A 27,503-nucleotide genomic window follows, 5' to 3' on the forward strand; every position below is an offset into this window, starting at 1 on the left:
TGCGCCTTATCGTGTGGAAAATACGGTATGCTTTGACTTTAATATATTTTCTCTTTTCTGTGTTTTTTTTTTTCCTCACCTTGACTTCAAGGCTCTTCTGCTTCCACTGTTCACGAGCAACGGCCATTTGAACGCAAGGCTGAGGAGGACGATGGGAAAGTGAGTTTTTTTTTTTTTTTAATTTTTGGGCTGATTTCTCGCTCCTCTGGTTAGGGAGGGATTGCCTTGCGGGAGTGCGGTCTCCGCTTTTACCTGCGAATGCTCATGGCTCCTCGGTTTCCCGCTGTCGCCATGGAGACAGGCAGAGATACAGACACATGGAAGAATCAGTGGGTTTCTTGGCTGTCTTGTCTCCCAGCACTTCCACTCTCATGCCGCTGCGCAATTCACCTGCCGGCCGCACTGCGTGATGTGAGGAGCTGAAGCAAGCGTGCGGCGCCTTCTGCGAGCTTCTGTTTGCGCCGCATTCTCCTCATTGGAGGGGCTCACAGTGACATCACGCTCTGCGGCACTGAAAAATATTTGTGAATGAACAAGTACACGACAGCGACATATTAGAGTAACCAGGATCAAGCAGGGAGCGAATAGTGAAAAACTGTGCGTTAATGAGAGCCCCCTCCCCCCATAAATAGTAATAATTGCCCATATTAAGAGTTTAAACTGTAAATATACCATAAAATATGACACCCCCCCACCAAAAAAAACACTTTATCATTTCACATTCAAAATTTCAGTTTGTATATAGGCAGGGCTTTGGCGCTTATCTTTAATATAGGCAGGAAAACAGTTCACACACTCCTGATGTCACTCACTAGGTTACGCCCCTTTAAAGGCACACATCCAACACACTAGTACATACAGTTATTAGATGAATAAAACCATTTCATTTCTTTACATTAGTTTGGAATGTTTTATTATGTTTTTTCATATATTTGATTTCTTTACTTAAAACACATTTTCATAGATTTTTCCGAGGTTGGAACGGATTAACCCTTTCGGGGACGGCGGTTACTACAGTGGACATCTTATCAGGTTATCAGGTTACAGGGTGCAGGAAAGGGTTCAATGTTTTTCAGGTGAGAAAATTGTCATTTAAATTTGTCAGTCTAGGAACCTCCTTTTTTTTATTTTTTATTACGGGGATGTCATTTATTGGAGCATTAATGACAGCACAACACAAGCGTGCGGTCCTTTCTAATGCATGGCGCATGTTTGATCAAGGCCTTGGTGATGGTTATTAATCATGCAGGGAAAAGCAAAAATGTTTTCTTTTCACTTTGCTGAGCCAGCTCGCCCATGTGTTCATTTCCATCCGACTCCCCGAATCGAGCAGGGAGCGGTAAATGAGGGAATTATCTCGGACTTAACCGCGGACATCATTCAGGGCGTGTGCCAAAAGCTATTTGAAGGGTCGGTTCACCCTAATTACGAAAAAGCAGCGAGAGCAATCTTGACATGCACACTCTTTTTTTTTTTTTCTTTGCTCTGCCAAACATATCTGCCCCAAATGACTTTCATCCTTTCTTCCGCTGCGCTTCAATCCCTGAGCGTTATTTTGCCGAGATTTTTGTATCGTCACGCAGACGAGGTGTGACATTGAAATTGTTGTTTTTCTCTGGACATTCTCGTTTTTCAAATTGCACACTCTTTGTCCGAAAAACCGCATGAAATGATCTGCTGAAGGATTGAAGATTGTTTTCCTCTCTGTCACCTGTAGAAATTCAAGTCGCAGGTCAGCAGAGCTTCTGAATTGTCCTCTTCTTGCCCACTTGCAAACGGTTGTTTTAGCACTCAGACACGGCTTGTATTATTATTATTATTATTATTATTTTATTTTATTTATTTTTTTTACATCACGGCTTGCCACGGTGTGAAGGCAATACGCCTTCACCCTGCTGTTAAACGACTCCTATAGATTTGAAGATTAGCGCTTTCACGGGGGTTGCCTCTTATATCTTGTGATCTGTATTCAAGTATGATCTCCTCCCTCTTGTCCTCTGTCTCCATGCTTATGAAAATATCAAACAGCGATGGGTACAATTCCCTGCCGTGTAAGAACATAACCGACTCGATGTGGTGTTCTAGAACGAGTTCTGATTGCTCTGTTTCGTCTCCGAGAGATAAACTGGCATGTTGTGTTATGTAAGGGAGGGTCACACTTAAAACGGTCACGTCAAAACGAACCTTAAATTGGATGGAATGGCTATTTAGTACGTTGGGATGAGGATTTGGGCTAATAACTACCGACACTGATGAGTTACAATTACCAAGTCATGGCTTTCGGTGTTAAAAATAATTTTAGGACTAACATTCCCTATGATGATGATGCAGGTTTCTCCTTTCTGGGGGTTGCTACAAGTCACGCACATGATGTGTGGGCACAGTTTTTACACCGGATGCCCCAAATGCCCTGACCTGCATTTAAACCTCCATCATTGCATCCGAGGCCACTCGTGTTACCCACTGACATTTTCTAAAAAAAACGTTCCTGAAATTTACTTCAACTTCAGTTCACAAAACTCTAAAATGGTCACCGATTTTAGCTCTTTAGCCTGCCCAAATCCAATCTTCAACCCAAACTGCTGGATCCAAAAAAAAAAAAATTAACCCAATCCCTGGGTAAAAGTAACCCAGTCTGCTTGAAATCCAGAACTACCCAGTAAGTGGGTTTGGAAACCAACCTCAGCTAAAGATATACTTTACTATTGTCTTGAGTGAATTGTATAATGTGTTCTCAGTCCTGTAGTGTGTTGTACAATTCAGCAATAGTGTCGAATATTGTGTCCTAGAAGCTGGCAAAATATTCTCTAGTCTAGAAAAGACAGTAATAGCCTACCGCATCCGCTCTAGAAAAAAAACGACAGTATATTATCTTGTAGAAACAGGCGGTGTGTCATGTTAGCCTACCGCATGTGCTCAAGAAAAAAACGATAGTATATTATCTTGTAGAAACAGGCGGTGTGTCATGGTGGTCCCTTTCGAGAGGCTTACAGTGGTGTACTATCCATTGGAAACAGGCAGTACGAAGCTGTGTCGAGAAATATCTCGTTCCCCACGGTCAAGGCCCATACATTGAGATTATGTGTTCTAGAGGCAAGTCATCGACTATTCTGTTCAGTAAAATAGAAACAGACAGCGGTAGGATCTATTTTGGGCTCAAAATGAAGGATACAAAGCTACTGGCTGTGTTCTAGAATCAGGCAGCGCTTTTCGAGGCATATAGCAAATTCTAGAAGCAGGCGGGAGCATGTTGTGCTCAGCGTTCTACAAAGTCGAAACAGTGTATCGCCTCTAGAATCTGGCACCATGATTGTATTCTAGAATCTTGTTCTTTCCATTTCAGATGCACAACAACTGTTCGGTGCTCTAGCAGCAGGTGGTGACATACGAGCTGCATGCAGCACTGTCCTCTGCTCTAGAAGCTGGGAGTAGCATGTTTAGTTCTAGAATCAGTCAGTGATATCTTCCTGTCTCTGTTCTAGATGCACACAGCAGTGTCATGTGCGATAGAAGTCGACGGTAGCAAGTTGCGTTCTAGAAGCAGGCAACGGAATAATCCCTCGGTTCTGGGTTCCAACAGCCGTGTTTTGTGCTCTCGAAGCAAGCGCGAGCATGTTGTGTTGTGTGTTCTAGAAGCAGGCAGTGGTGGCGTGGCTGGGTGAGTTTCAGCTGCAGTTCTACACCACCCACTTCCTCACGGCGGGATATGATCTCGACACTGTTAGCCGCATGACCCCCGAGGTAAGGTCAAGAACCCCTGACCCCCTCGTGCCCCGCCCCTTTTGTTTGTCAAGATTTCGCTCGACATAGCTCACAACACTCACGGACCCATACAATGTCATCATGACCCTCGTGTCTCAGTCACCTGACAAGCCCCCCCGCCCACACACACCTTCTTCCTCACCGGTCGCTTCCCGTATTCTGTCCGCCCCATTTACATATCTGTGTTCTCCTCAAATGGCTCCGTACTCCCGCCTGAGCTGGTTCTGTAGTTGTCCCCGAGTGCGCCGCTGTGTGTCCATGTATGTGACTGTGTCTGCGTATTAAAGCTGACGCGGCGCTATGATGTAAACCCCTTAAGCGGGGGCCGCTCACCAGAGATTATCAAGACATAACGTTCCTCGAGCTAAATGCATCCCATGCGCAAATCTCGACTGGATGCATCAAATGGTTTGCATTTCCAAAATAGTGAAAAGGTTGCGGTAAATTTCATATCTTTATTTATTGTTTTATTTTCTGCATCGAAGGACATGACGGCGATTGGGGTGATGAAGCCCGGACATCGGAAGAAGTTAATGTCAGAGATCAGCAAGCTGCCCTCGGCGGACTGGCTGCCAGAGCACAAGCCCGTAAGGATCGCACGTGTACTTGGCAAATCGCAAGCGAACAGGATCAGTAGATTTTGGCAGCTGCACATTCAGAAGCTGATTCACACACTGCATATTCAGTCTGTTACAAAACAATGCAAAGAGGCTTGAAATGAGCCGTCTTCATTTCACCGGGCCCGTGTGTGTGTTTTTGTAGGCCAATTTGGCAGAGTTCCTTTCTCACTTGGGTCTCAGTCAATACTACCAAGTCCTGGTGCAGAACGGTTACGAAAACATCGACTTCATCTCGGACATCAGCCTGGAGGATCTTCAGGAGATCGGTATTTCCAAACTTGGTAAGGTCATTTAGGAGGTCATTTTGAAATTGGTGACGTGAAGATCGAGACAATATTTTGCTCATTCACTTTTCCGCTTCGATCCTTTTGGTCGTTGACTGTTTGTTCTCTTAACCTCGGCCTTCCCGAGGGAATCGAGTTTTCATCGTCGGCTTTTTCTTAACCCACGCTCGCAAGTCGGTCTCTCAACCTCGGTGTATCCTTGCCGGTTGGAGGAATAGGAAATGTATCCGTTTTCTTGACAGACGCTCCTTCCGCTTGTCTTCACTCAGGTCACCAGAAGAAGCTAATGTTAGGAGTGAAGAGACTGAAGGACTTACAGAGAGGAAGTCTTGATCCGGAGGCTCAGCAAAGTCCCTCCACACCTCCATCGAGCCCGGGCGGCGGGAGCGTCTCGGAGCCCCGCACGGAAGCGAGGGTACAGCGAGAAGGTGGTCCAAGCCCGTTGGCGAAACCACGCCCGAGTGTCTCTCAATCTCCAAACGCCGCGCACACGCCGACGCAAACGCCACCACAAACCCCCACGCACGTTCGAAACCAGCAGGCCTCCCCTCGGGCTCGGCCGAGACCTTCCGCCCAGCGGGCGACGGTGGCAGATTCGCCCGTGCCGACGCTCCGGCTACCGAGCGAGGAGGAGGAGCGACGGAGAACTCACAGCCTGATCGGCTCTGAAACGGACTCGCGCTACGCCACCGTGTGCCGCAGCAGTTCCGCGCGCAGCCCCGCCAACGACGTCACCGTGAACCGCAGCCAATCGTCGGTCACACTCCGTCCTCGGCGGAAAGGTCGGCCCCCTACGCCTCCGAAGCGGTCCTGCTCTTCCATCACGGGGGCCGATGGGGAGGGGGAAGGACAAGGGGAGGGGCTCCTCGGCCTGCCGACGTTTCGAGAAAGGCGAGCCAGCGACTGCGGCAGCCTGGGCTCGGCTTTAAGAGTTCAGGAGTCGGCCGGGCTGGGGAGATCGGAGGGGGCTTCTGGGAGTGTGCGCAGCCTCGCCGCCATGCTGGAGACGTCCATTGTGAGCGGAGCCGCAACCCTGCCGAGGAATCTGGGAAGCAGCGCCAACTACGCGCAGGTGTTTGTGTGTTCAGTCCGGATACGGTCTTTGTCACGTATTGAACCAGGTTTCCATCAAGCACGACAGTTTGCTTCAGTTCACCAACGTGCAGTTTGGTTGAAGCGAATCAAGAGGCTGCCAAGTAGCGCGCTCCATTTCGCCTCCACGCTTGAAATGTCTTAACGATCATGTCTTTTCCAGGTGAGCCCCCCAACACTCCGTCGCCAGGCCGGCTCAGGCGGTCTTGGATCGGAAGATGACGACGTCCTGAATCGACACAGGACCGTCAGTCGACCAGAAGGCAATGAGGAGGAGGTCCCCGCGCAACCGGCCCAGCAACGTCCAGAACCGCGACCCCGTTCCACTGTTGTCTCCTCCGGCGCCGAGATCTCAGACGGCTCGTCGACGCTCCGAAGGAAACCTCGCCCTCCTTCGACGGACCCCGTATCGCCCGTGTCTCCCACGGTGGTCACCATGACAACCGGCTCTGATACCTTACGGAGGAGACAGCGAGTGGCTGAGCAATCAGAAGCCGTCATCCAAATAAGCAATCAACAATCAGACTCGTCCAAAAGTCCGGGCAACAGTTGCCGGCAGCAAAACGGGGGGGTTGTGCTGAGGCGGAGGCCCGTGTCGGAGACGTCCGACAGGACGGAGAAGAGTAGGGAGAGCTGTGAGTGGATGGAGGCCAGGAAGTCCCTGAAGCCACCGGTCTCGCCCAAACCTTCCTCGGTGGCGCTGAGAAAAACGCAACCCGACCCTCCAACCCCGACTCGACGGGTCCCCATACCCGGTCCTGACAGCGCTGACGCTGCACAGAGTCCTGGTAAGACATTCACATGAAGATTTTGATATTCTGTTTGTGCTTCTTGTTCAGTGCGGTATTGTGAGAAATCTTGGCATCACTGCTACCATCTGATATTGTCCTTCCGCTGCAAAGAAACCCGTGTGAATTGATGTTCGGCAGACGTTGGTGTTGTCGTACCTCAATTGTCCATCCATCCATTTTCTGATCCGCTTTATCCTCACAAGGGTCGCGGGGGGTTCTGGAGCCTATCCCAGCTGTCTTCATTCGGGCAGTAGGCGGGGGACACCCTGAACCGCTTGCCAGCCAATCGCAGTACCTCCATTTTTTTTCTTTGTATTTTAAGATTTAAAAAATGGTCAAGTGATGGCTCACAGCTGGAAAAACCCGTTCCTCTGGACACTGGTATTTCAAGGCATCACTGTGTATTTGAAAATATAGAATGGTTATTTTTATATTTTCTGTACCACTTTGTATGTTATTATTATTATTCATAATATATATCGGGTGATCCAGTGGTTAGCGCGTCGACCCCACAGTGCAAAGGTACCGGGTTCAATTCCAGCTGCGGCCCCCCTGTGTGGAGTTTGCATGTTCTCCCCGGGCCTGCGTGGCTTTTCTCCGGGTACTCCGGTTTTTATTCCCACATTCCCAAAACATGCATGGCAGGCTGATTGAACACTCGAAATTGTCCCTCGGTGTGAGTGTGAGCGTGGATGGTTGTTTGTCTGTGTGCGCCCTGCGATTGGCTGGCAACTGGTTCAGGGTGTCCCCCGCCAACTGCCCAAAGACGGCTGGGAGAGGCTCCAGTACCCCCCGCGACCTTTGTGAGGATAAAGCGGATCAGAAAATGGATGGATGGGATGGATGAATGTATCAATGTCAAATTCTGTTATTACGGGGATACATTTTTCCTAAATCATTCGTGAGCTAAAACGTATGGATTCTTGATGTGTGTGACAGCCTCTCTATTATTTTCTACGGCAGAGACAAAGCGTGTTCCTCCTCCTGTGTCACCCAAACCTCGCGGCCCTCCGACAGCACCCAAACCAGGCAAGGCTGCCGTCGCCTCGACCGCCACCAGCCCGGCAGCCACCAGCCCTGCGGCCGCCAGCCCCCCGCCAGAAGCACAAAGAGGAAGAGGAGGAACAAGAGAAGAAGCCGGTACAGAAGGAAGGGGAGGAAGACGAGGGGGCGCAGCATCGTCTGGAGGAGACCAGCGCCTCTTTGGCTGCAGCTTTACAGGTTGCCGAGCACAAAATCCAAGAAGACGATGCGCAAAATGAGTGAGTATTTTGCTACGCGAGGAGGCGGAAACAATTTCATGTCTGTACTTGTTGGACATCACGAACAAGTAGGGCAGCACTTGTGTCGCAAGTGTTCTGAAATGGGCACAGCTTTAATTAGCGCCAGATGGCCTCTAATCCTCGTCGGTGGGCACACGGAGGCTGCTGGGAATCGCAATTCCTTTCGGGAGCAACATCACTGAGCCAACCTTCAATGAAACTTTCAATCTAGGGTCTGCAACCAGCGGCTCCAGAGCCACATCTGGCTCTTGGGTCCTTCCGCTGTGGCCAAAGTCACCAATTTGAAAACAGAACATTGAGGCGCAATAGGGTTCAAGGGTGTGCATCTCTCTAATAAAAGACGTTTGGATACATCTCTTGATATTTGGGGTGCAATACGATTCAAAGTTGTTGTTTTTTTTATTTTAAAATGTGACCATTCGGTTCCATTTAGCGGGATCACGATTCAACTCGATACTGTTACCATACGACTCAAAATCCCATTTTCCAAACATTTTCCAATTCAAATTGGTTTTCATTCCACCCCTACTTCTTATCCACTCATTCTCGCTGCTCTCTCTCTTTCTCCAGCAAAAAGACAACCGTGTCCATCCTGGATGACATCGGCAGCATGTTCGACGACTTGGCCGACCAACTGGACGCCATGCTCGACTGATCGAGTTTTAATCCCTTCCGTCCCTCCGCCCGCCCGCCGCCTTTCTCCGGATGGCGTCGAAAAAAATCGCTCCAAAGGCCGCAAGTGTCCAAGGTGTCCTTCACTTGGGGCCCACCACATTTTCTCTCTCTCTCTCTCTCTCTCTCTCTCTCTCTCTCTCTCTCTCTCTCACACACACACACACACACACACACACAACATGGCTACTGATGCTCTGACCTGACAGAGAAGAAGCACAATCATTCTCATCTCTTCAGACGAGAAAAAAATAAAAGCACATGGACTGACTCACTGGAGAGGAAGGCGGGGACAGACAGGGAGCAAACAGTTGAGTGTTAAAAAAAAAAAAAAAAGCAACATGCAAAATAAACCATGCGCGTCCCTGTCTCCCGCGGATGCAGTTTTCCTACTTCTCTTCTTCCATGTGGATGAAGGAGAGCGGTCCACAGAAGCTCCTGATGTGTGTGCGGGTGTGTGTGTGCCCGTGTGTGAGATGCATTTCTCTGTTCACGTCGTTGTTGTTGCTGTTGTTGTCGTCCAGTTAGGAGTGTGTGTCGTCCTATAACGAAATGTCAATGTCCTCCTTCCAATAATTCACACCCTACTTACTCCAACGATCGCAAGGATGTGTGCCCGCAATTCCGGCCGGTACCGAAACACCAGAGGTGGGGGGGATTGGAGTCACGTGACTTGACTCGAGTCAGACTTAAGTTGCCAATTTTAGGACTTGGGACTTGCTTGACTCAAGCTTTTTAAAGACTTAACGTTGACTTTGTTTCCGAGACTCGACTCAGAATTGAACTACTGTCATTTCGCGAGAAAATACAATACAATTCATCGTTATTTACCTCGCAGAGCACCAACTTTTCCAAGTTATACTTTTGTTTTCCCCACAGCCCTAGAAAATAGATAGTAACCAGCAAATTAGGGGAGCCAAGTATTCGTGAGTACATAAAGAGGATTATTTCATGATGTTCTTTTTTTCCGACCGATGCAAGTATTCCCTTTTGCCTGATGCTGATACTGAGGAACAGTACCTTGTACTTTTGATAGACTAAGTCTCATTATCTCATTAACATTATGTGTAAATAAATTGTAATGATGTTTAAAATGACAATTTTAACCCCCTCAGGGACAGCGATTACTACAGTGGACAGCTTGTCATGTTATCAGGTTACAGGGTGCATGAAAGGGTTAATTAAACATCATGGCAAATAATTGTGAATAAAGACCCTTCTTTATTTCTGAAGCAAATTATGATTCACCGATATGGCGTCGCGTAATGTCAACTTCAGGTGGGGAAGACTTATTCCATGTCTGACTTTTTTGCCTTAAGTATTGGTGGCTAGTATCGGTAGCTCTCATTTCTGCTTTTTAAATACATGCAACAGTGTGATGCGCAGGGCAGAGTTCGCTCATGAAATGCTTTACGGAGGAAGCTCAGAAGTTAATTACTTTTAGTCTGAAGGATGATGTTTTTTTTGTTTGAACCCTTTCATGCACTGGGTCATGTGATGACATGATAAGCTGTCCACCGTCGTAACCGCTGTCCCTGAAGGGGTTCACATAAAAAAGAGACTGACAGCGTTTTCAACTCAAATAAGAAACAACAATGACCACATCAAACTCCATCCGTCAATTACAAAAGAAAAAAAAAAAACAATCACAAAGACTTTCCATTGACACACTAACCTGAGACTTACAGACTAATACTTGAGACTCACTTTGTGACTTGCTCCCACCTCCGCAAAACACAAACGTATTCACATCCTATTTTATAATGTTGCTGGTTGTTTTGGTGGCGTGATTGCTCAGAATCAAAATTACATACACGCATTATGCAAAAACACATGCAAGCACATGATGTATCCCTCTCGTCCCGCTGCAGTGAACGGTGTTTTTTTCTTTTTCTTTCAAAGATAATACTATATTTCAACGCTTTATATAGTACATCCAGTATAGTTGATGATAGACACAGTATCTGGGCGTTTGAGCTGTTAGAGCTCCCTCTATTGTCGGTTAGTCAAACTGCCTCTGCCCCACCTTCAACCCAGTGTTAATGATTTGTTTACTCTGCATCTCTCTGTGCCTTGGTCGTGTTCTTTCATACTTTTTCCTGTTGTTGTTGTTATTGTTGTTGTTTGCCGACCCTTTTTGTTTGATGCCCCCTCATGAATCTCCCAGCGTATTCATGTTAGAAGACGCTTGTAGGTTTGACTATTGAGAAGCATTTTTGCAAGCCCTTCTTTAAGCTGTTCTCAGTCACCTTTGCTGCCCCCCCCCCTGCCCTCAGCTCCTGATTTCCACTGGTGGAGTCCCCCAATAAAGAGCCTACTTGTATTTTTAATTCCCTTTTGGAAAAAAGATCCCAAAATATATTTGAGAGACAGATATAAGGGAAAAATGACAATATTAATTATGGATCGGCGGCGAGCTGATCAAGTCTGTTCATTTATGGCTGAATGTGTTGTGAAGGCCGTTGTGCCACAGTCGGGTCTCGAGGTTTGGTTTTCTGATGTGACGATGCATTCCTGTACAGATGTGAACAGAATAAATGTAAGGATTAAACTTGTGCGCTTTCTGGGCTCTAATTCGCTTGCTTCAGCAGTTTTTATTATCTATCTGGATGGCCATCCCATTCATTGGACATAACAACGCAGGTGAGAATGACATCGGGATAAAACTAATTCCTGTTTTGTTATATATACACAATGACAGATGTGGTTATCAAACTGGCAGCCCGTCGCATTCATCAATAACCAAGAAAGTAGCTGTCACTTTCAAAAAGGTTAGTGCCCAAACTTCTGCTTTAGGGCGACGTATGAAACAACCGTACAAACTTTTTGCTCGTCTGATCTATTTTATTCTGGAGAGTACAGTAGGGGGGGGGGCGGTACTTCCGGTTGGACCTCTCAGTTATTTGTCCTTCCGTTTCCGCTCTCTTTCCTTTTCTGCAGCGATAGAAGGCCACGTTGAAGTGGACTCATTTACCCTCCTTCAAATTTGTTCAAAACCAAATCATGGCAAGGACGGTCCACATAGTCCCCTGTTTAACTTTCAGAGGTTTTACCACTGCAGTAAAAGAAAAGAACCGAACATAGCAGAGGTGAGTTTTTGTCTTAGACGCTTCGGAGGTCGACACCATGTGGTGTCTTGCCATGTGCGCGATGAAGAGCAAAATTGGATTCAAATTGTTCAAATAATTTTTTTTAACTTTAATATGTTGTTGTTATAAACCGGGCGCTAAGTTTGATCATTTCCGTTAAATTGAGCGTTTTAAGAAAATGGGCGAGCAGTGAGCAACGAACGTTATCCATTCAACTGAACTGTGATTTTATAAAATGACGCCGATCTAAATTTGGGCAAAAGAAAAAAAAAAGTAACACAGATAATCCAATTCTTTTCACAGTGAGAGCAGATGAAGAGCCCATCAACGAACGTGAGGACGCTAAGCAGAGTGAGTCCAATTTTTGAAAAAGGGCCCTCGGTTTACGACGAATTTGTACGCAAGACCGCTTATACGAGCCAAAGTTATCGGAAGAGTCAATCTAAGCGTTTAAAACCAATTCAAGGCTACAGATATAGTAATCCAATGCAAAACGGCCTGCCGCTTTGTGCTACGTTGTGTATCTAACCTTGGACTGGCGGTAGCGTCGTAAATCGAGGAACCTTTTTAATGCAAATGAGCCGGTGATGACAAACTAATTTCTGACACCTACTATGACAGCTGACCTACAGCTTGTGATTCTACTGTTGATCCTGAGGCTTCTTAAATATATTTAAAAAATGGTAATGCCTTTTACGTTCCCGCTAATATTTTTCTATCTTTTGCTCAGAATACAACATGAAGTAAAAGTTTCAAAGACGGTCAAGTCTGAATGAGGACCGCATCCCTGGCTGGATGTGAGGCACGGTGAGGTTTTAATATACACTGTCAGTGGTTTTTCAGCCGATGATGACAAATCAATTAACTTTTCTGACACCTACTATGACAGCTGCCCTACAGCTTGTGATTCTACTTTTTATCCTGAGGCTTCATGATCATTGTTTAAAAAAATTAGAATGCATTTTCAGTCACCTCATAATTATTGTTTTTCTTATACATAGTAACATGCCGCAAAGGTTTAGAGGCACCGGTCTGAGTTGAGGACGCATATCACCCGACAGGATCTGAAAGTTGGTGAGTTTATAATGAAACTATGAGTGAGCCTCTTTTGAGCCGGTGATGCAAATAAAATAGTTTTTCTGACACCTACTATGACAGTTGAACTTCATGATTCTAAGATTTTAAACTGAGGCTTATAAACTTGATGTTAGACACCATCATTGGTTCAAATAAAAGTGCTAATTCCTCTTTCCTCTCTCACCACAGGTGACAGTGTTCTTGGCGTCCTTCGAGACATTCACACCACTGCTGAATGTTAAATATAAACAGCGCGGGGGCTGTCTGCAGTCCCGCTTGTACACAGCAGGCTGCCGCATTTAATGCTTCAACACCCTGAACACCCCCTTCCCAGTTTTGTCTAAATCGTTTGAGGATCCTGAAAAGTGTGTTTTACATAAAACGTTAATTGTCAAAGGAACAATTGTGGTCTGTGTGTGTTTTTTATGGCATTTGTTTCCTTGTGTTGTGTGGACTATGTTAAAAGCATACATAAGATAAGGTTCATTACTCCCAGATTGAAAAAAAGGAAGCCCATTGAAATGCACAAGTGGAAGGACTATTTTTTATGTTCTACATCAACAACTTTGAAAACGGCCGTGATAAACATTCAGTATACGGAGAAACGAGGGAAATCCAGAAACAAAAGCTAGTCCACCGGTGCTGAAGCACGAGTAGCTGTACTGACATTTTAAAAAGAGCTCTTCTTTTGTCAGGGAGTTGCATCGCATCAGTACTTCTTGCAGAATCTGAGTACTTAAATTCCTCGCTCAATGAAAGTACACAGCATAAACTATCACCGAGTCAACGCGACCTGATTCATCGTCCTCATTTGCGTGCGCGCGCCTCTCACGTTTGCATGCAGGTGCGCGCACGCTTTGCCAGTCAAAGCAGACGGCCCGGACCCGCCCCCTCGGTCCACCTCCATCCTGTCGCAAACGCTGGGGAGTGCCCAACATACACCCGCCGCATCCTCCACCATTAAACCACCTCTTCGCTCGAACCGGGACCAGACTACCGAACCGACGTCTGAGCTCATTACCGGTCGTCCAGCTTCGCCTTCGCCTGCCATCGGCTGCTGATCACCGGGCGGACTTTCCGGTAGGCCCCGATGCTCGAATATTTGCGTAGTGCTAACGACCGAGACACTTTGAAGCTAACCAATCGAGAATTCTGCGTCTTGATGTGATTATTATTAATTAATTGGGGGGGGGGTAAGCGTACATTGGAAGCGGTCTGATTTTGTGGAGCGGCCGGCCTCGACAGACGCACGGAGGGCGGATGCTGATGGAGGAGGCGACTCGACCTACTTAACGCGAGATCCATTAAACAGATGAGCTGGTGGGAAAGAGATCCGTGATTTATGATTCCCAAACGGGGTCTCGGGCGGCCTCATCCGGCTTTATAAACCGCAGCCCGGCAGGGTGGGGCACGGAAGGAGAGAGGCTAGCAGAAGTGAGCGTTTTAGTCATATTAAGATGCAGTTGTGTCCAAAATAGGCGCTTAACCTTCAGGTAACTTTTGATTCTTAGGTTCTCTCAAAACGTTCAATGACCCAGAACTGGGTGTGTAGGAGAACTAGGGTTGTTATAGTTAACGAAAATTCACGAAATAACATCCTAAAATTGGGAAAAAATATATATATTTTTGGACGAAATGAAACAGTGCTCTTAAAAACAATAAATCATTCCTCGTAAGACGACTAACTAACTGGAATCAAAGCTAAAAAGTCCTTCGTTCAATCTGTCAATTAAGTTCATACATGAGCTTTCAAGGTTTATTTTAAATGTATTTTGACATTGTACAGCCGTACAAGATAATCTTTTTTGGGAGGGGGCATTGTAGTTTACCTTATTACACAATATTTATTGTAACCTTTTTATATCATGCAACAAATACTCCACATGGACAAGTAAAAATATACTAAAACTATTAAAAATAAAACGAAGGATTTTTGAAAAAAGACAAACCCACTCTAAAAAAGTAATTAAAACTGAATTAAAAAAAAAAAGTCAAAACAAAATGAAAAAGCCGATATAATCCTGTCCCCCCCACCCCCACACACATTTCGAGCAGAATCAATTTCTGATTTTAAAAAAAATGTGTAATGCTCTCAATCGATTGATTGCGTCAGTCTCTCCTGAGTCTTTCTGCCGCAAACAAAGAGACATGTTTAGCACTTGAAGACTGGAGCTATTTTGAGACTACTATTGATGTCAAAACACCAGAGCAGCTTCGATAACGCGCTCTTTCCATTTTGTCGTTCGGGCAGCGTCACTAATATCGACGATGGACGACTTAGACGTTCCCCAAATGCGGAGGGAAGTGGAATCTCTTCAGTATCAGCTGGCCATCAACAGGGAGAAGTCTTCCATCACAGTCACCGAGTGAGTATAAACAACATGCATACTGAAATATTTATGTAGCGAGCCTCGGACATTGGCATCGGGAATTGTTTTTTAAATTGTGGCCAAAATGTGACCAATAGATTTATTGAGTGTACAAAATGATCATTTGTGGTTATGAAATAGAAATATGCACAATAACGGGCCTTGCATTTAATAGTGGATACTTAATCCAAGGGTTGTTTATTGGTACACCGCTCTGTATAATCAAGTGTGATCTGCCTAAAGTGCACATTTTTCTTCAGGTTGGTGAAGTGGATTGAGAGTTGCGTGTGCGAGGACCCTTTCCTGAACCCTGAGCTGATGAGAGCAAATCCCTGGGTGGAGAAGGGGAAGTGTGTGATCCTCTGATGATCGCACTGGCGTGAAAATACATCTTCGCACTCAATGCACGGATGCACCACAAATAATGTGCACTCACACAGTCATGCTGCACCAAACACACACGCGCGCACACACATATACCTACGCACTGCTATAACTATTTATTTATTTGGATTCTTTGAATGCTCTTATTTTAAGACTGCCGTGTGTGTGCGTGTGTGCATGGCGCCGAGTAGCTTTTTAGATGTTTGTTTTTATTGGCTCTTTACACTGTCAATCAAAAATAAAGACTGTTTAGAATTTAATTGAACCAAAGCGGTGGCATACTTGTGTGTTTTTGGTCGGGAGGTGGGGGGCAGGCTACAGGAGTTCCCGGATGTAAACGTTGCGTCGCACAGCGTTGGACATGCCTTCGTTGAAGCGGAACCACACATCGCTGTTGCCCACCGCCTTCCCCATGGCGAGCACGGCGCACTTCTGGCCTTGTAGACAGAGTGACAGAGAGAGGATTGCTTTTAAGATCTTGTCCCTGTGGATCTGCCGGGTCACTTCTACGGTTCACTAGTGCCAGTACGGGGAATAAGCAAACTACACAAAGGGGTGCCCAAAAACGGTGAGGATTTTTGAGGAACACATTTATTTTTTTGGAAGTCATCCATTCATTTTCTATGCTGCTTAGGTGATTGTGGCCACTCGCAGCTGTCACGTGTAATCAACAGGCCCCACCTCTTAAAGTCACATGCACATATCTAAAACACACACACGCGCGCACACACACACACACACACACACACACACACACACACACCCATTTTTCCGATCCACTTATCCTCACAAGGGTCGCAGGGGGTGCTGGAGCCTATCCCAGCCGTCTTCGGGCAGTAGGCAAGGGACACCCTGAACCGGTTGCCAGCCAGTCGCAGGGCACACAGAGACGAACAACCATCCACACTCACACCTCGGGAAAATTTAGAATCTTCAATCAGCCTTCCATGCATGTTTTTGGAATGTTGGAGGAAACCGGAGCACCCGGAGAAAACCCACATAGGCCCGGGGAGAACATGAAAATTCCACACAGGGAGGCCAGAGCTGGAATTGAACCCTACACCTCTGCACTGTGAGGTCGACGTGCTAACCACTGCACCACCGGGCTGCCTGCCTACGCACGCACGCGCGCACACACACACGTATATTTTTTAAAAACCTAACGGTCTTGCAATATCACTGTGGCAGGTCTGGAACATAAACGGGAGTTGACTGTACTGTAAAATACAATCTTATTTTATCCACATGTATTGCGATAATATTAAAACACTGTGAAAATGGATTGTATCAGTTATTAGTAAACTGAGAGCCATTGTTTTAGGATTTTTTTTAAGCCTCTGTAAGTTGTATTTTCAGATCGACAAAGCCGCTTCATGGAAATACACAATCCAGATGATGATTTACCATCGCAAAACAAACAGTACCAGTCAGTGGAAATGAACACTTTTTTTTTTTTCAGTACCTGTGTCTGAAGATGAAGCCGCTGTCGTCTGTTTGGGTGCAACGGGGCGACCAAAAAAGTCCACCGCTTGCTGTTAGGACGCAAGAACATTGAGAAGTTCAAGGGTGGGGGTTTGGCGTTCAAAAAAACTTTTTTGTCATATTTGTTGAAACTGAAAAGAGGCCATCTTCAAATCTCACCAGCAGTTTAAAAATTGTGAACTCAGTTAGAAGTCACAAGTCAGAAATGGCCTAATTTAAGGTCAAGAAATACTTCCAGTCTTCATTAGCCTAAATTCACAGTCTCACCATGCGGGACTTCATCCCGGTTGCGTCCAATTGTCCTCATTTCTATTTCAAACGACAGCAATTGTACTCACTAGCACCGCCTTCAGGCAGCAGCTGAAACTTGCACATCACAACTTCAAGATTTGTCAACCATATACCTGTACTGTATACTCACATCAATCAGTTTAGGGTGAATGGTATTTTTTCATATGGTACTTGCTATTAGTAAAATGCTTTTGTATTTATTATAATTATCTACCTTTTTATTATATACGTTATAATACAAAAAAAGGAACAAATAAAAACAACTACAAAGTAGGCTCGGTGTCTCACCCTGGGCTCCACTGTGGTCTGCTTGACAATGTTTTCCAACCTCTGATGATGGTTCCTGCTTGGTTTGGTTGCAGCGCTTGTTTTCGCTGCCTCTTTCTGCATAACACGCACACACACGCGCGCACACACAGACACACAAAAAAAGATAAAGAGTACTATGTTCTGGCAAGTGAATATAAAGAGTGTAACAACCAGGGCCCAACCGATGAATCAGATCTAGCCAATCTCATAGGCCAATATTAGGTGTTAACATAAGAAAATAACATTTAAAAAAATTATGAATGTTGCCATTTTTCAACACAGTAATACATTACTAAATAAATCATTTTTAAAAATCTACCGATTTTTGATGATTTTTCTCTGTCGTAAAGTTAAACGAAGAGAATGAGTGACCTCAGATTTCAAAGTAGGGTTAGGGTCAGCGTTTCGAAAAGGGGGTTGAAAGTAGGGGAATGGTTTCGGAGCAGTGTTCCAAAGTAGGGTTGAACATTCAGAGTAGGGTTTCAAAGAAGAATCAGTGTTTAAAAACTACAGGGATCCAGACTGAATATTTTTAGCCTATCCCAGCTGGGTTCACATTTCTATACAAATTTAACTGTCACACAGGCATGAGACGAACATTTACATTTCATTGCAAATGTTTACATGTCTCAAATGTTTGGGGCATAATACCAGCAATACCAGTCTGGATTTTATGATGGCAAATATTGGAATGAGCAAAAGCCGCAAAATTTCCATATCGGTCAAGCCCTACAAACAAAAAAATGTGTCACCACTGCGGGGTTCCGCTGCGACAACAGCTGCTCCGCCCTCCTCATCTTCTCCTGCTCCATCTCTCTGCTGATCGTTTGTTTGGCCTGATAGGTCAACTGGCGGCGCGGAGGCAAGCCCGAGAACCTCACCACCTCCTCCACACGTCTGCGGACACAGGCGCACGCAGTGTGAACAACTACAGGAGACATGGGTACAGTGGCACTGAGTGTATTTTTCAATCTTGAGAGGAGAATAAATCTCCCATTTTCCATGGTTTAAATCGTACATCGAAAATCAAACCTGGATTTAGGCATTCTATAAAAAGATACTGTAATCCTCTTAGCAATTATCTCCATCTCCACCCCCAACCTCAGCATGTACTCAATGCATGCCTATAAATATCACAACACCGATCCCTTTGACGGTGTGTTATTAATTGCATATTTGCATGAACTAACGGAGTTGCTGACATGTTCGGGTTACTGTCCTGCCACATAATCCAAAAGCGCTTGATCTTGAGGGTACAAACTGACTGGCCCGGCGTTGACCTTCAACGCAGAATCCTTTGTTCCATTCATCACGGAAAACTGTCCAGGTTCTGAAGGAACAAAGTATCCCCAAATCATAACGTGTGTGTGTGTGTGTGTGTGTGTGTGTGTGTGTGTGTGTGTACCACGGTTCTGACAGTAAATGAAATCTGACAAAATAATTACATCTAAAATTGAAAAAAAATGGTAGTCAACAAAACAAAAGCTTGAAAAAAATTTATGTTAAAAAAAAAAAAACCTAACTAAAGTGAAAATGTCCATTGTCGTTTTTGTCATTTATGTTCAGACATAAACGTGGTTTATTTTAAATGTATTTATTTTGGTATTACTGCACAGTACAACAAAACATAAAGGTTGAACATACATTTGGGAATTTATTTTACTTTATTAAACAAGACCTAGCAACTTTTGTTTTTAGCTTGCACTCCACAAATATGCCATATATTAAAAAAAAAAAAAAAACTAACAAAAACTAACACTAAAACTAAGACAAACTACAGCAAAGCATTTTTGAACCAAAAAACGGATCAAATCTAACAAACCCCTTAAAACTAACACTAACTGAATTTAAAAAACAAAATTCAAAATGAAATAAACACTATTTTGTAAATGCAATGTAAAAGCCCAAACTACTATGACCCTGGTGTGTACTTACGGCTCCAGGAGGTATGTGTACTGCCCCTCTGGTGTGCGGTCCTGCCGATAAGAGAGGTTGTACGCCAACATGGTGTCGATCAGCTCGCACATTTGCTCCTTTTCTCGACGACTGAAGAGCTGCGGGTTCACCTGGAGGACACGCAGGATTTTATTGAGCCATATTTGTCACGCGGAATGACTTTGGGGAGCTTCAGGGATATACGAACAGGGCGTAGCTTGGGACAGATAATGTCAAGGAGCAGTGTGAGAATGTCCAGGGTGAGGTTGAGATTGCTGATCCTGGTCCTGATGCTAGCTGGAATGTCAGACAACATGGTGGACACAGCGTTCCTGCAGCTCTGGAGATGAGTGGTCGCCTACAGAGGACAGCACAGCAATTCACGGACCATGTGGCAATTAAGATCAATGTACGATTAGATAAGCAGGGGTTCTCAAACTTTTACTAATAGAGTACCACCTCAAAAAAAATGTTTCTTCAAGTGCCACAATTATGATAAAAAATATACAGTAGTCTACTAGGCCCAAGTGCTGAACCTTGAGGAACACCACAATCCAAACCATAACTTTCCGACATAGGGGTAATTTTATAAAGTGAGTTTGAAATATTAAAACCGTATTGCAGTAGACATGCATATATCATCTTCTGTACGCATCTGTCCAACAAATGATCTTCACCTCCAGGTGGCTGTGCGGATAGCTGATGCGCGGCACGTGCGGGTGGGCGAACAGAAAGTGATAAGCGACGGACAGAAAGGGCAGGTACTTCATGAGAGTAAAATTCTGCCCGTGCATGATGACTTGGTTGAGCTGGTCAGAAAAGACCATCCAGTCCAGTGCGTCGCACACACTCTGCAGGTTGGGATCTCGCACTCTCATGGACAGGTAGTTGTCATACAAACCCTGAGGAAAGGAGAGTTGATCTTAGGATTCTACGGGTGCTTAAAAAAAAAAAAAAATTACAATATGGGATGTTTACTACCTGAGAAACTTTCTCATATTCTCCACTAGATGAGGCCAAGTCAAGAATGTGCTGGAACCTCGGATTGCTGCCTCCTGAACCAGGGACTTCCTCAAACCGCTCACCAACACGTTTCCTAAAGAAGTTGCATACTTATACGAAGAAACTTGAAACCCTGTCGCCTGCTATTCATTGGACAGCAATTTCTTTTGTCATTTTCCCGTGAGCAACAAAACGGAGAGGGAAAGACAGTGCCTTTTGTCAAAGAAATAAGTCATACTTGTTTTAGACATGACTTTAAATGGAGCGAGCGTACCGTTTAGTGCGTGGCAACTGAAAGATCTCCTGCCACAGATGGAACAATCCCTTGTTTTGGTCCTTCTGACCCACAGACATGCATTGGATGATCCTGGTGTTGAGCTGCTTGTGGCCTCGGCCAAAAAGGAACTGCCAAAAATAAATAAAAATGCAGTGGTGTCTTGATTTACGACTTTGTTTGTTCTGTGACCATGCTTGTATCTCAAATCATTTTTCCCCAATGAAATAATGTCATTAATCCTTTCCAGCCACCCAAAAAAAGACCAACAAATATATTTGTAATGTGCTTTAAAAAATAAAATAAAATAACAAGAGTATTGAAATTATGGTAAAAACAATACTAACATAAATCAATTGTAGAGAATTAAACTTTATTATGATAATTCAATGGGCATTGTGCTGCTCCTTCTGGTATGTCCCTTGGCCACCTGGGGGCAGTATAAATCACCATTAAATACACGAAGATGGTCTCCTCAAACCTCATAACTGCATGACACAATCATTTTTTGTAGAGGATAAAGAATATATGCGAGTATCTCATTTGCTTACAGGGTTCCCACTACCAAAACATCAATTGTCATTTCCGTAAGCCCGTATAAGGCATTTTGCATTGCGTTCACGTCAAGCTAGCGGAAAACTGCTGCTCGCCGTAAAGTTCAATTCCACTATCCAGTGTTGGTTATGTTAATTTTCCTTCGCCATAAATTCCTTCGTCACGTCACTCAGAAGTCCAGCATCGTGACACTGACCTACAAAGGCCCACAAAGCTCAGCAATGAGATGTTTAGCATCTTACCTGGAGCGTATTGATGCAAGACCTGATGTCGTTGTCTGTTTTCTCACACAGTAACATCAGCGTGCCCGTGTCTGCCTTCATCCCGTGACGGAGAGAGATCTACAAGGACACAAACGTGTCATTCAGTTTTTTTGTTTTTTTTTAATGTGTTAAAGCTACTTGGTGTGTGTGCGTATAGCGTGTACCTCCGCTAGTCTCTGAGCCAGGCGGGACGGTTGAGTCTGGGGGAACGTCAGGAGGAAGGCCTGCTGCCTCAGCGGTCTGAGAGCTGGAACGTAACTGATGGGGGAGAAGAAAAAAAAAAGATTACAAAAAGAGGCTTCTTGCATCATGCTGTTGTTTAAACTTAAGAATCATTTTTTTTTACAGGTCGTTACAGATGCAGATGATAGGCCGCAGGAGAATTGACTCTTTCTTCTTTTTTTTCTTTGCGGACTCGGCGGCTGCCTCGCCGCTGTGTCCGTCTTTCCTGTTCAGGGTCGTTAACAGAATGTTGATGGCAGCCTGTGCAGAAAAACAAAACACATCCAAGAATTTTGGGGGGAGGAAGTTGTACTTTTTCTTTTGTTTTAGACTGACGAGGAGATTAGCTTGTCCCGACTTGGTGATTGAGTGAAAAAGCTATAAGGGCAGTAAAATATGCACATTACACATCACAAAAAAAAAAAACAAATTAGAGCCAATGTAAGAGCCGCATCAGCTGTTGATTTACAAAGATAAGACAGTGCAAACACTGTCAGAGAAAAGTTCATTGAACAATATGTTTAGTATTAGGGTTGAGGTTAAACAACGTACTGCCGGGGCGCCGTCAATTTCGTCAATAATGAGGCAGTTTGGCCTCTCGCCGGCTCCTAAAACGGACTTCATCTGCGTAGCCGTGTCGATGCGTTTCTGGAACACCTCTGCACTGCGATCGTCACTGCACAACAACAACAAAGTCAGCAAAGAAATATAACTTTAAAGTTAAGCGTTGGCACTGAATGCTTGCGTCTCGAACCTGCCGTTGATTTCCACGACATTGTAACCGGCATGCTTTGCAATAACATGAGCCAAGGTGGTTTTCCCCAAACCCGGAGGACCAGACAACAATGCCACCTAAGAGAGAGAGAAAGCATCAGTTATTAGAATTAATCATTCAATGGAATAGGTATGCAAACAAATGTGGTAAGAGTTTCGGAGTTAAACAGATTCTAATGCAGAGCCTTCAGGGGGACAAAATAAAGACATCACAGCTAACTGATTCATGACAGGAAGTAAACTGGGATTGAAAGATGACACGAAAGTTGGAAGCTTGTTGGAACCTTGCGTCGTTAGCTCTGTGTGTCGCATATTTCGAGGATCTTTGCTGTGAATGGGCCATCAGGATGGCTTCCCAATAAAATTAAAAGTGCAAGTGATGGTGGTATTAAGAAGCTGAAGTTTTTTTGGAGCAAAACCTGTTTGTTTTCGGTTTGAATTTTGTGTAAGCCACCGGTATGTTTGCTCAAGTGTTATTAATTTGGAGTATGGAGAAAGGAAGGAGTCTTGGGGTCTTCGGAAACCGCCAATAGCACCACAAATAAATGCTCGATTTTTCTGGCACACTGCTGTTTTGGGAAGAAAATCGCCAGGTTGTCACTTGCGTCCTTGCACCAAAAGCCATTTGCATTCAAACCGAACTACTCCCTCCCTCATCAAAAATGCTTTGATTTCAACAAGCGTGTGACAAGTAGATATAAAGGGTGCTGTAATTCCCTTTTCTTCATGCATTTCAATGGGGATGCCAGAAACATCTGTTCATGTTTTGTTTTTTTAATCCTGTTTCCTCCTTACCTTAAATTTGGGCCGTTTGTACATGTCCAGTTCAGCCTCCAGTATCTCCTCAGTCATCTCCATCTTGCTCTTGAAGCGATTTGGATTCTGATTGGCTTGATTCTGATTGGCTTGATTGGGTTTGAATGAGGTTTGCACGCGGGCTTGTCTGTCGGGCCGCGCCGGACGAGACACCTTCTCTTTTCCGAAAACCACAGTGTCCCACAGCTTCAGCCATTTCAGCAGACAACGGTTGGTAAACTAAAAAAACAAATACGAATTGTCATTGATAGTCCAAGAGGCTACAATGATGTACAGCGTGTAGGTGTAAGAGTATGGACAAGACCACACCGTACATCATCACTGAGCAGCTCGGTGTAGTGCCGGGGAGAAAATCTATCCACCCAGAGTCGATAGCTTTGACCCTCAGAGTCTCCCAAATCCCCCTCCTCTTCTTTCTCTTCCTCCTCTCTAATTTCAGGCTCAACCAAGACATCATTTACGCTGCTGGAATATGAAACAATGCAGCATTCAATTTCAATGCAGGGAATCCAAGCTTGTGAAGAAAGAAAAAAAAAAAAAGCAGTGTGATTAAGTACCTGGCCAGGAGCTCTCTGAGGTGCTGTGTCTGCTCTACTAACTGCTGGTGACGCTGCAGTTTAAAAAGAAAAATTCATTGACATATAGATTTTTAGACGGTCGATGTTTATTCATCCAGTCATGTCACCTGTAATTTTTTTTTTTAATCAATATGAGCACTATGTAAATTAATAAAAGAGGGAACGTTGTTTTTGTGCACAGAGAAGTTTTTCCATCCCCAATTGTGTCAAGTTGTTATATCGGAATCTGTCTCGTTTTACTTTGCCTTCAGTCAAGGATTTGAACCCATACTTCAACTTTTTTGTTTATTTTCTTGAGACAAGTGTCTTTACTTCCATATCTGTCACAATCATGGGGTAATCTACTTACTCGCTCTGCCTCTTGATCTCTCAGCACATCAATTGGAACAGCTAGCAGCCCCAATGAACCCTGAGGGTTGGGTACCATTCTGCAGTTTTTCACCTAAACACAAAAGACCTTATTTACGAAGACTGAATTCATTACCTACGATTAAGGCGTTGCACTTAATTCATAATGCTTCAGTCCACCTCCTCTGCTTCGGTGTCCTTCTGGCGGAGATAGACGCGACATCCAGAAGAGTCGGTGACAGTGACGTAGTCGCCTTCTAGTGGGGGTCTTCTCAGCGCATGCGACTGCATTGCCACGGCAGCAGGTCGCCGAGGAGACTCTGGGATTGTTTCAAATCCACTGATATTGAGAGCAGGAGCCGAGGAAGACCTAGAAAGCAAAAGAAGGTGTTTTATACTGTATGTTCCAGGACAGTTTTACAGAACAGTCGTCAGATGATCTGATGACTTTTTACCGTCACTTAGTTATCGATGCTAGTAAAATAGAATTACAAAAATCTATAATTTAACACATTTGAAACTGAAAACTGGCATTGGTCAGCTAGCACATTTAATGCTGGTGCTGATTTTTTGTGGTTACAAAGATGATTAATGGATTGCTATTTTTTAAAGTCGCATGGTATCCTCATGGCTAGCACATATTGCCTCACAGTTCTGAGGTTAGCCATTCGAATCAGGCCCTGCTGTGTGGAGTTTGTATGTTTCTCCCATGCTCTTGTGTCTGCTTTCGTCGGATGCGCAAGTTAATTGAAGACTCTAAATTGAACATGTGAATGGTTGGTTGTCTTTAAGTGACCTGCGATCAGCTGGCAACCAGTCCAGGGTGTAACTCGCCTCTCGCACACAGCGAGCTGAGTTTAGCTCCAGTTCACCAGTGCCCCTAATGAGGATAAAAACTTCTATAGAAAATGGATAGATGGATACAATTGATTTTTTGGATTTATATATTTTTTAGAATACATTAATATTATAAGAATACATCATAACAATACATTTCCTGGCCAGCTCCCCTACCTCACTGTGTGAGATGGTTCATAGTATTCTGGAGATGACGGCGGTGTGATGTCATCACACTGAACGGAGTTGAATAGTCGCTTCACCACACCTGTGTCCTGTTTGTGACGCTTTGCGGTTGGAGCTTGTGAAGAAAATAAAAAGAAATAAATACTTGAAAAAGAGGATGATCAGGGTGCAAATGTACCAACTACAAAACAGTATTGAACAGTCTATGTGTAATGCATACTCACTGATTTGCTGATCAGACACCTGCTGGTAATCAATGTAGGAGGCGTCATTATTTGAATTCCGTCTCTGACGCTTCGTAGGCTTGGAGGATTCATCTAAAAATACAATAAACAATTATAATAACAAGGCTCTTTGCATGAAGCTAACTAACAAGTTAGGTAATTACTAAGTATTCCGTTGTATTTCCCAATTGATGAACACCATATTCTGTCAATGTCCAAACACTTCGGGACCGTATTGTGTAATGTTAAAACGCTCAAGAAAAAGGTCGAAAAAAATAGCAAACGCTACAAAAGCAAACCGACGAAAAAGCAGGTGACAATGGAACAACATGAAAAAGCGTAAGTTTGTGCACAATTACAATACACGAAACGGGAACAACAAATGGCATTGATATGAATACTTTTTAAATTTCAAAAACAGTCTACAGGACTATTTGACAGCACAAGACCCTTGTACAATATATGTCCTCACTTTCCAACTGAGCCAGCGCATCCAGTTCGTCGGCGAATTGCTCCTCGAAGTTGTCCTCTATCTCAAACATTTCGTCATATTCATCCATGGCTGCTTCACTTCAAAGCGCAGGAAATATCTGTTTAACTTTTTTTAATTCAATGTTCAACGACATAAACATCAGTTTTGACGAAATGCCATTTTCCCGGCATTTTTAAGTCCTTTCCGGGTAGGTAAAGCTATCAGCCCAGTGATTGGTTGACTCAAATTTTCTTTTCCGGGTTATCGTGCAATGCAGAAAAACTGAAATATAACATTATTCAGGGCACATGGGGGAAGGTTTCCTTCATTCTCCAATTGTTTGTCCATTTACCAGCATATCGAAGCCAACGAATCACAAAACTAAACGTTTACTACAGACAGCTTTTGCATCCTTTACTGTAGACTTTTTGGCAGACAGAGGGCGCTGTTCTCAACACAGAAGTCTATCAATTTTGTGGAGCGTTGCATTTAATCTCCATTATCTTTTAATGTACAGTCATACCAAATGAATCAAGCAAAATTTCACGAAATAGACACCAAGTAGTTGGTTGGGAACAACAAACTAGATGCTTGGCATAGAGCTCACTAAAATCTATACTCTATTTTGCTGCTGTAAATTGTGAATTTCTCCATTGTGCGACAAATAAATGTTTTCTTATCTTTCTTTTCTTAAAATGTATTCAAACCCTTTGAAGGAAAATTGCAAACCTTCACAAATGGCAAGATAGCAAGCAACTCAAGCAGGGTACTATTGAACCCATTCTTTAAATGTGAATGACCCCACAGGGAAAGAATCAGGAGTTTTCAGAGTCACTCTTAAAAAATGCGGGGTGAATACTAATAGTAACCCAAAATGGATAAAATAGTTCGACCAGCGCTGGGTCCAAAAGGTCCCATGCCAATGGTTCTTCATACCCATTGGGTTGGGGATATTATCAACCAAGAAATGTGTTACCAGGTAATCAATAACGTTGTGGTTAAAAACAATACTAATGTTACTACCAACATTTTCTCAGATTAAACTTTGTCCTGTCAGGGGAACCTATCATCTCATCATCACTTTCTACACTTTCAGTGACATGCGCCGAGACGTGCATACATGTGTGTGTAAATGAGATTAATGATGATGATGTGTGTGGCGTCAGGTCGCCCCATCACCGCCATCTGCTCCTCGGTTTGGAAAAAAACAGGCCGGCCAGAGGTTTTTGTGTGTGTGAGAGGCTAAGTTAAATTCACACCAGGAAGCATAGATGTGGATGTAAAGTCAAACTCTCTTGCATCAATGTTCCTTATGATGCACACCTTGTTGAAAACCATTTGGATTTGAATTCATGGTTAGACTTAAGATGTAAGGAGGAAAAAAGTGTATTGTTTGATCCAGTGTGTACCAAGACTATCTTGTACGATTCGACACAGATATACATATTGTTGCACCCCTAGTATACTGTATATGTATATCGCTAGCGTCGGGAGCAATTCTTGTATCTCCAA

General features: G+C 44.3%; 3 protein-coding genes and 1 long non-coding RNA gene across 5 annotated transcripts in view; 3 read left to right on the forward strand and 1 right to left on the reverse strand.

Annotated features, from left to right (window-relative positions):
- Positions 1-11,059, forward strand: part of LOC109511198 (caskin-1-like) — a 31,731-nt gene extending 20,672 nt beyond the window's left edge. The window contains 9 exon segments of the mRNA XM_019862071.1: positions 92-159; positions 3,634-3,741; positions 4,248-4,349; positions 4,525-4,663; positions 4,936-5,738; positions 5,922-6,546; positions 7,513-7,655; positions 7,657-7,811; positions 8,403-11,059. Coding sequence (XP_019717630.1) covers positions 92-159; positions 3,634-3,741; positions 4,248-4,349; positions 4,525-4,663; positions 4,936-5,738; positions 5,922-6,546; positions 7,513-7,655; positions 7,657-7,811; positions 8,403-8,487 — 2,228 coding nt within the window. The 3' untranslated portion in view covers positions 8,488-11,059.
- A 351-nt stretch (positions 11,060-11,410) lies between these two features.
- On the forward strand, positions 11,411-13,070 carry LOC109511199 (uncharacterized). The gene is made up of 5 exons (XR_002167266.1): positions 11,411-11,593; positions 11,897-11,944; positions 12,324-12,400; positions 12,595-12,667; positions 12,860-13,070. It is a non-coding gene; the product is annotated as an uncharacterized LOC109511199 (long non-coding RNA).
- A 460-nt stretch (positions 13,071-13,530) lies between these two features.
- On the forward strand, positions 13,531-15,688 carry LOC109511197 (guanine nucleotide-binding protein G(I)/G(S)/G(O) subunit gamma-13-like). Its single transcript, XM_019862070.1, has 3 exons — positions 13,531-13,750; positions 14,922-15,036; positions 15,300-15,688. The coding sequence occupies exons 2-3, from the start codon at positions 14,939-14,941 to the stop codon at positions 15,403-15,405; spliced, it is 204 nt and encodes a 67-aa protein (XP_019717629.1). The 5' UTR covers positions 13,531-13,750; positions 14,922-14,938; the 3' UTR covers positions 15,406-15,688.
- On the reverse strand, positions 15,614-26,207 carry chtf18 (CTF18, chromosome transmission fidelity factor 18 homolog (S. cerevisiae)). 2 transcript variants are annotated; one of them, XM_019862065.1, is made up of 22 exons: positions 25,992-26,207; positions 25,520-25,612; positions 25,287-25,410; positions 24,453-24,642; positions 24,274-24,366; positions 23,904-23,956; positions 23,661-23,808; positions 23,326-23,565; positions 22,511-22,608; positions 22,309-22,432; positions 21,881-22,017; positions 21,699-21,792; positions 21,514-21,612; positions 20,717-20,847; positions 20,422-20,536; positions 20,118-20,342; positions 19,649-19,798; positions 19,441-19,571; positions 18,258-18,402; positions 17,485-17,580; positions 16,886-16,955; positions 15,614-15,860 (listed from the first exon to the last, which is right to left on the reverse strand). In XM_019862065.1, exons 1-22 carry the CDS (start codon positions 26,077-26,079, stop codon positions 15,739-15,741), a joined length of 2,766 nt encoding a protein of 921 aa, XP_019717624.1. In that variant the 5' UTR covers positions 26,080-26,207; the 3' UTR covers positions 15,614-15,738. The 2 variants fall into 2 exon arrangements, with proteins under 2 accessions (XP_019717624.1, XP_019717623.1); XM_019862064.1 differs by having other exon boundaries at positions 23,661-23,811.
- Between the last annotated feature and the right edge of the window lie 1,296 nt (positions 26,208-27,503).

The sequence above is a fragment of the Hippocampus comes genome, unplaced genomic scaffold, assembly GCF_001891065.2.
Source record: "Hippocampus comes isolate QL1 unplaced genomic scaffold, H_comes_QL1_v1.1 scaffold7, whole genome shotgun sequence".
NCBI lineage: Eukaryota > Metazoa > Chordata > Actinopteri > Syngnathiformes > Syngnathidae > Hippocampus > Hippocampus comes.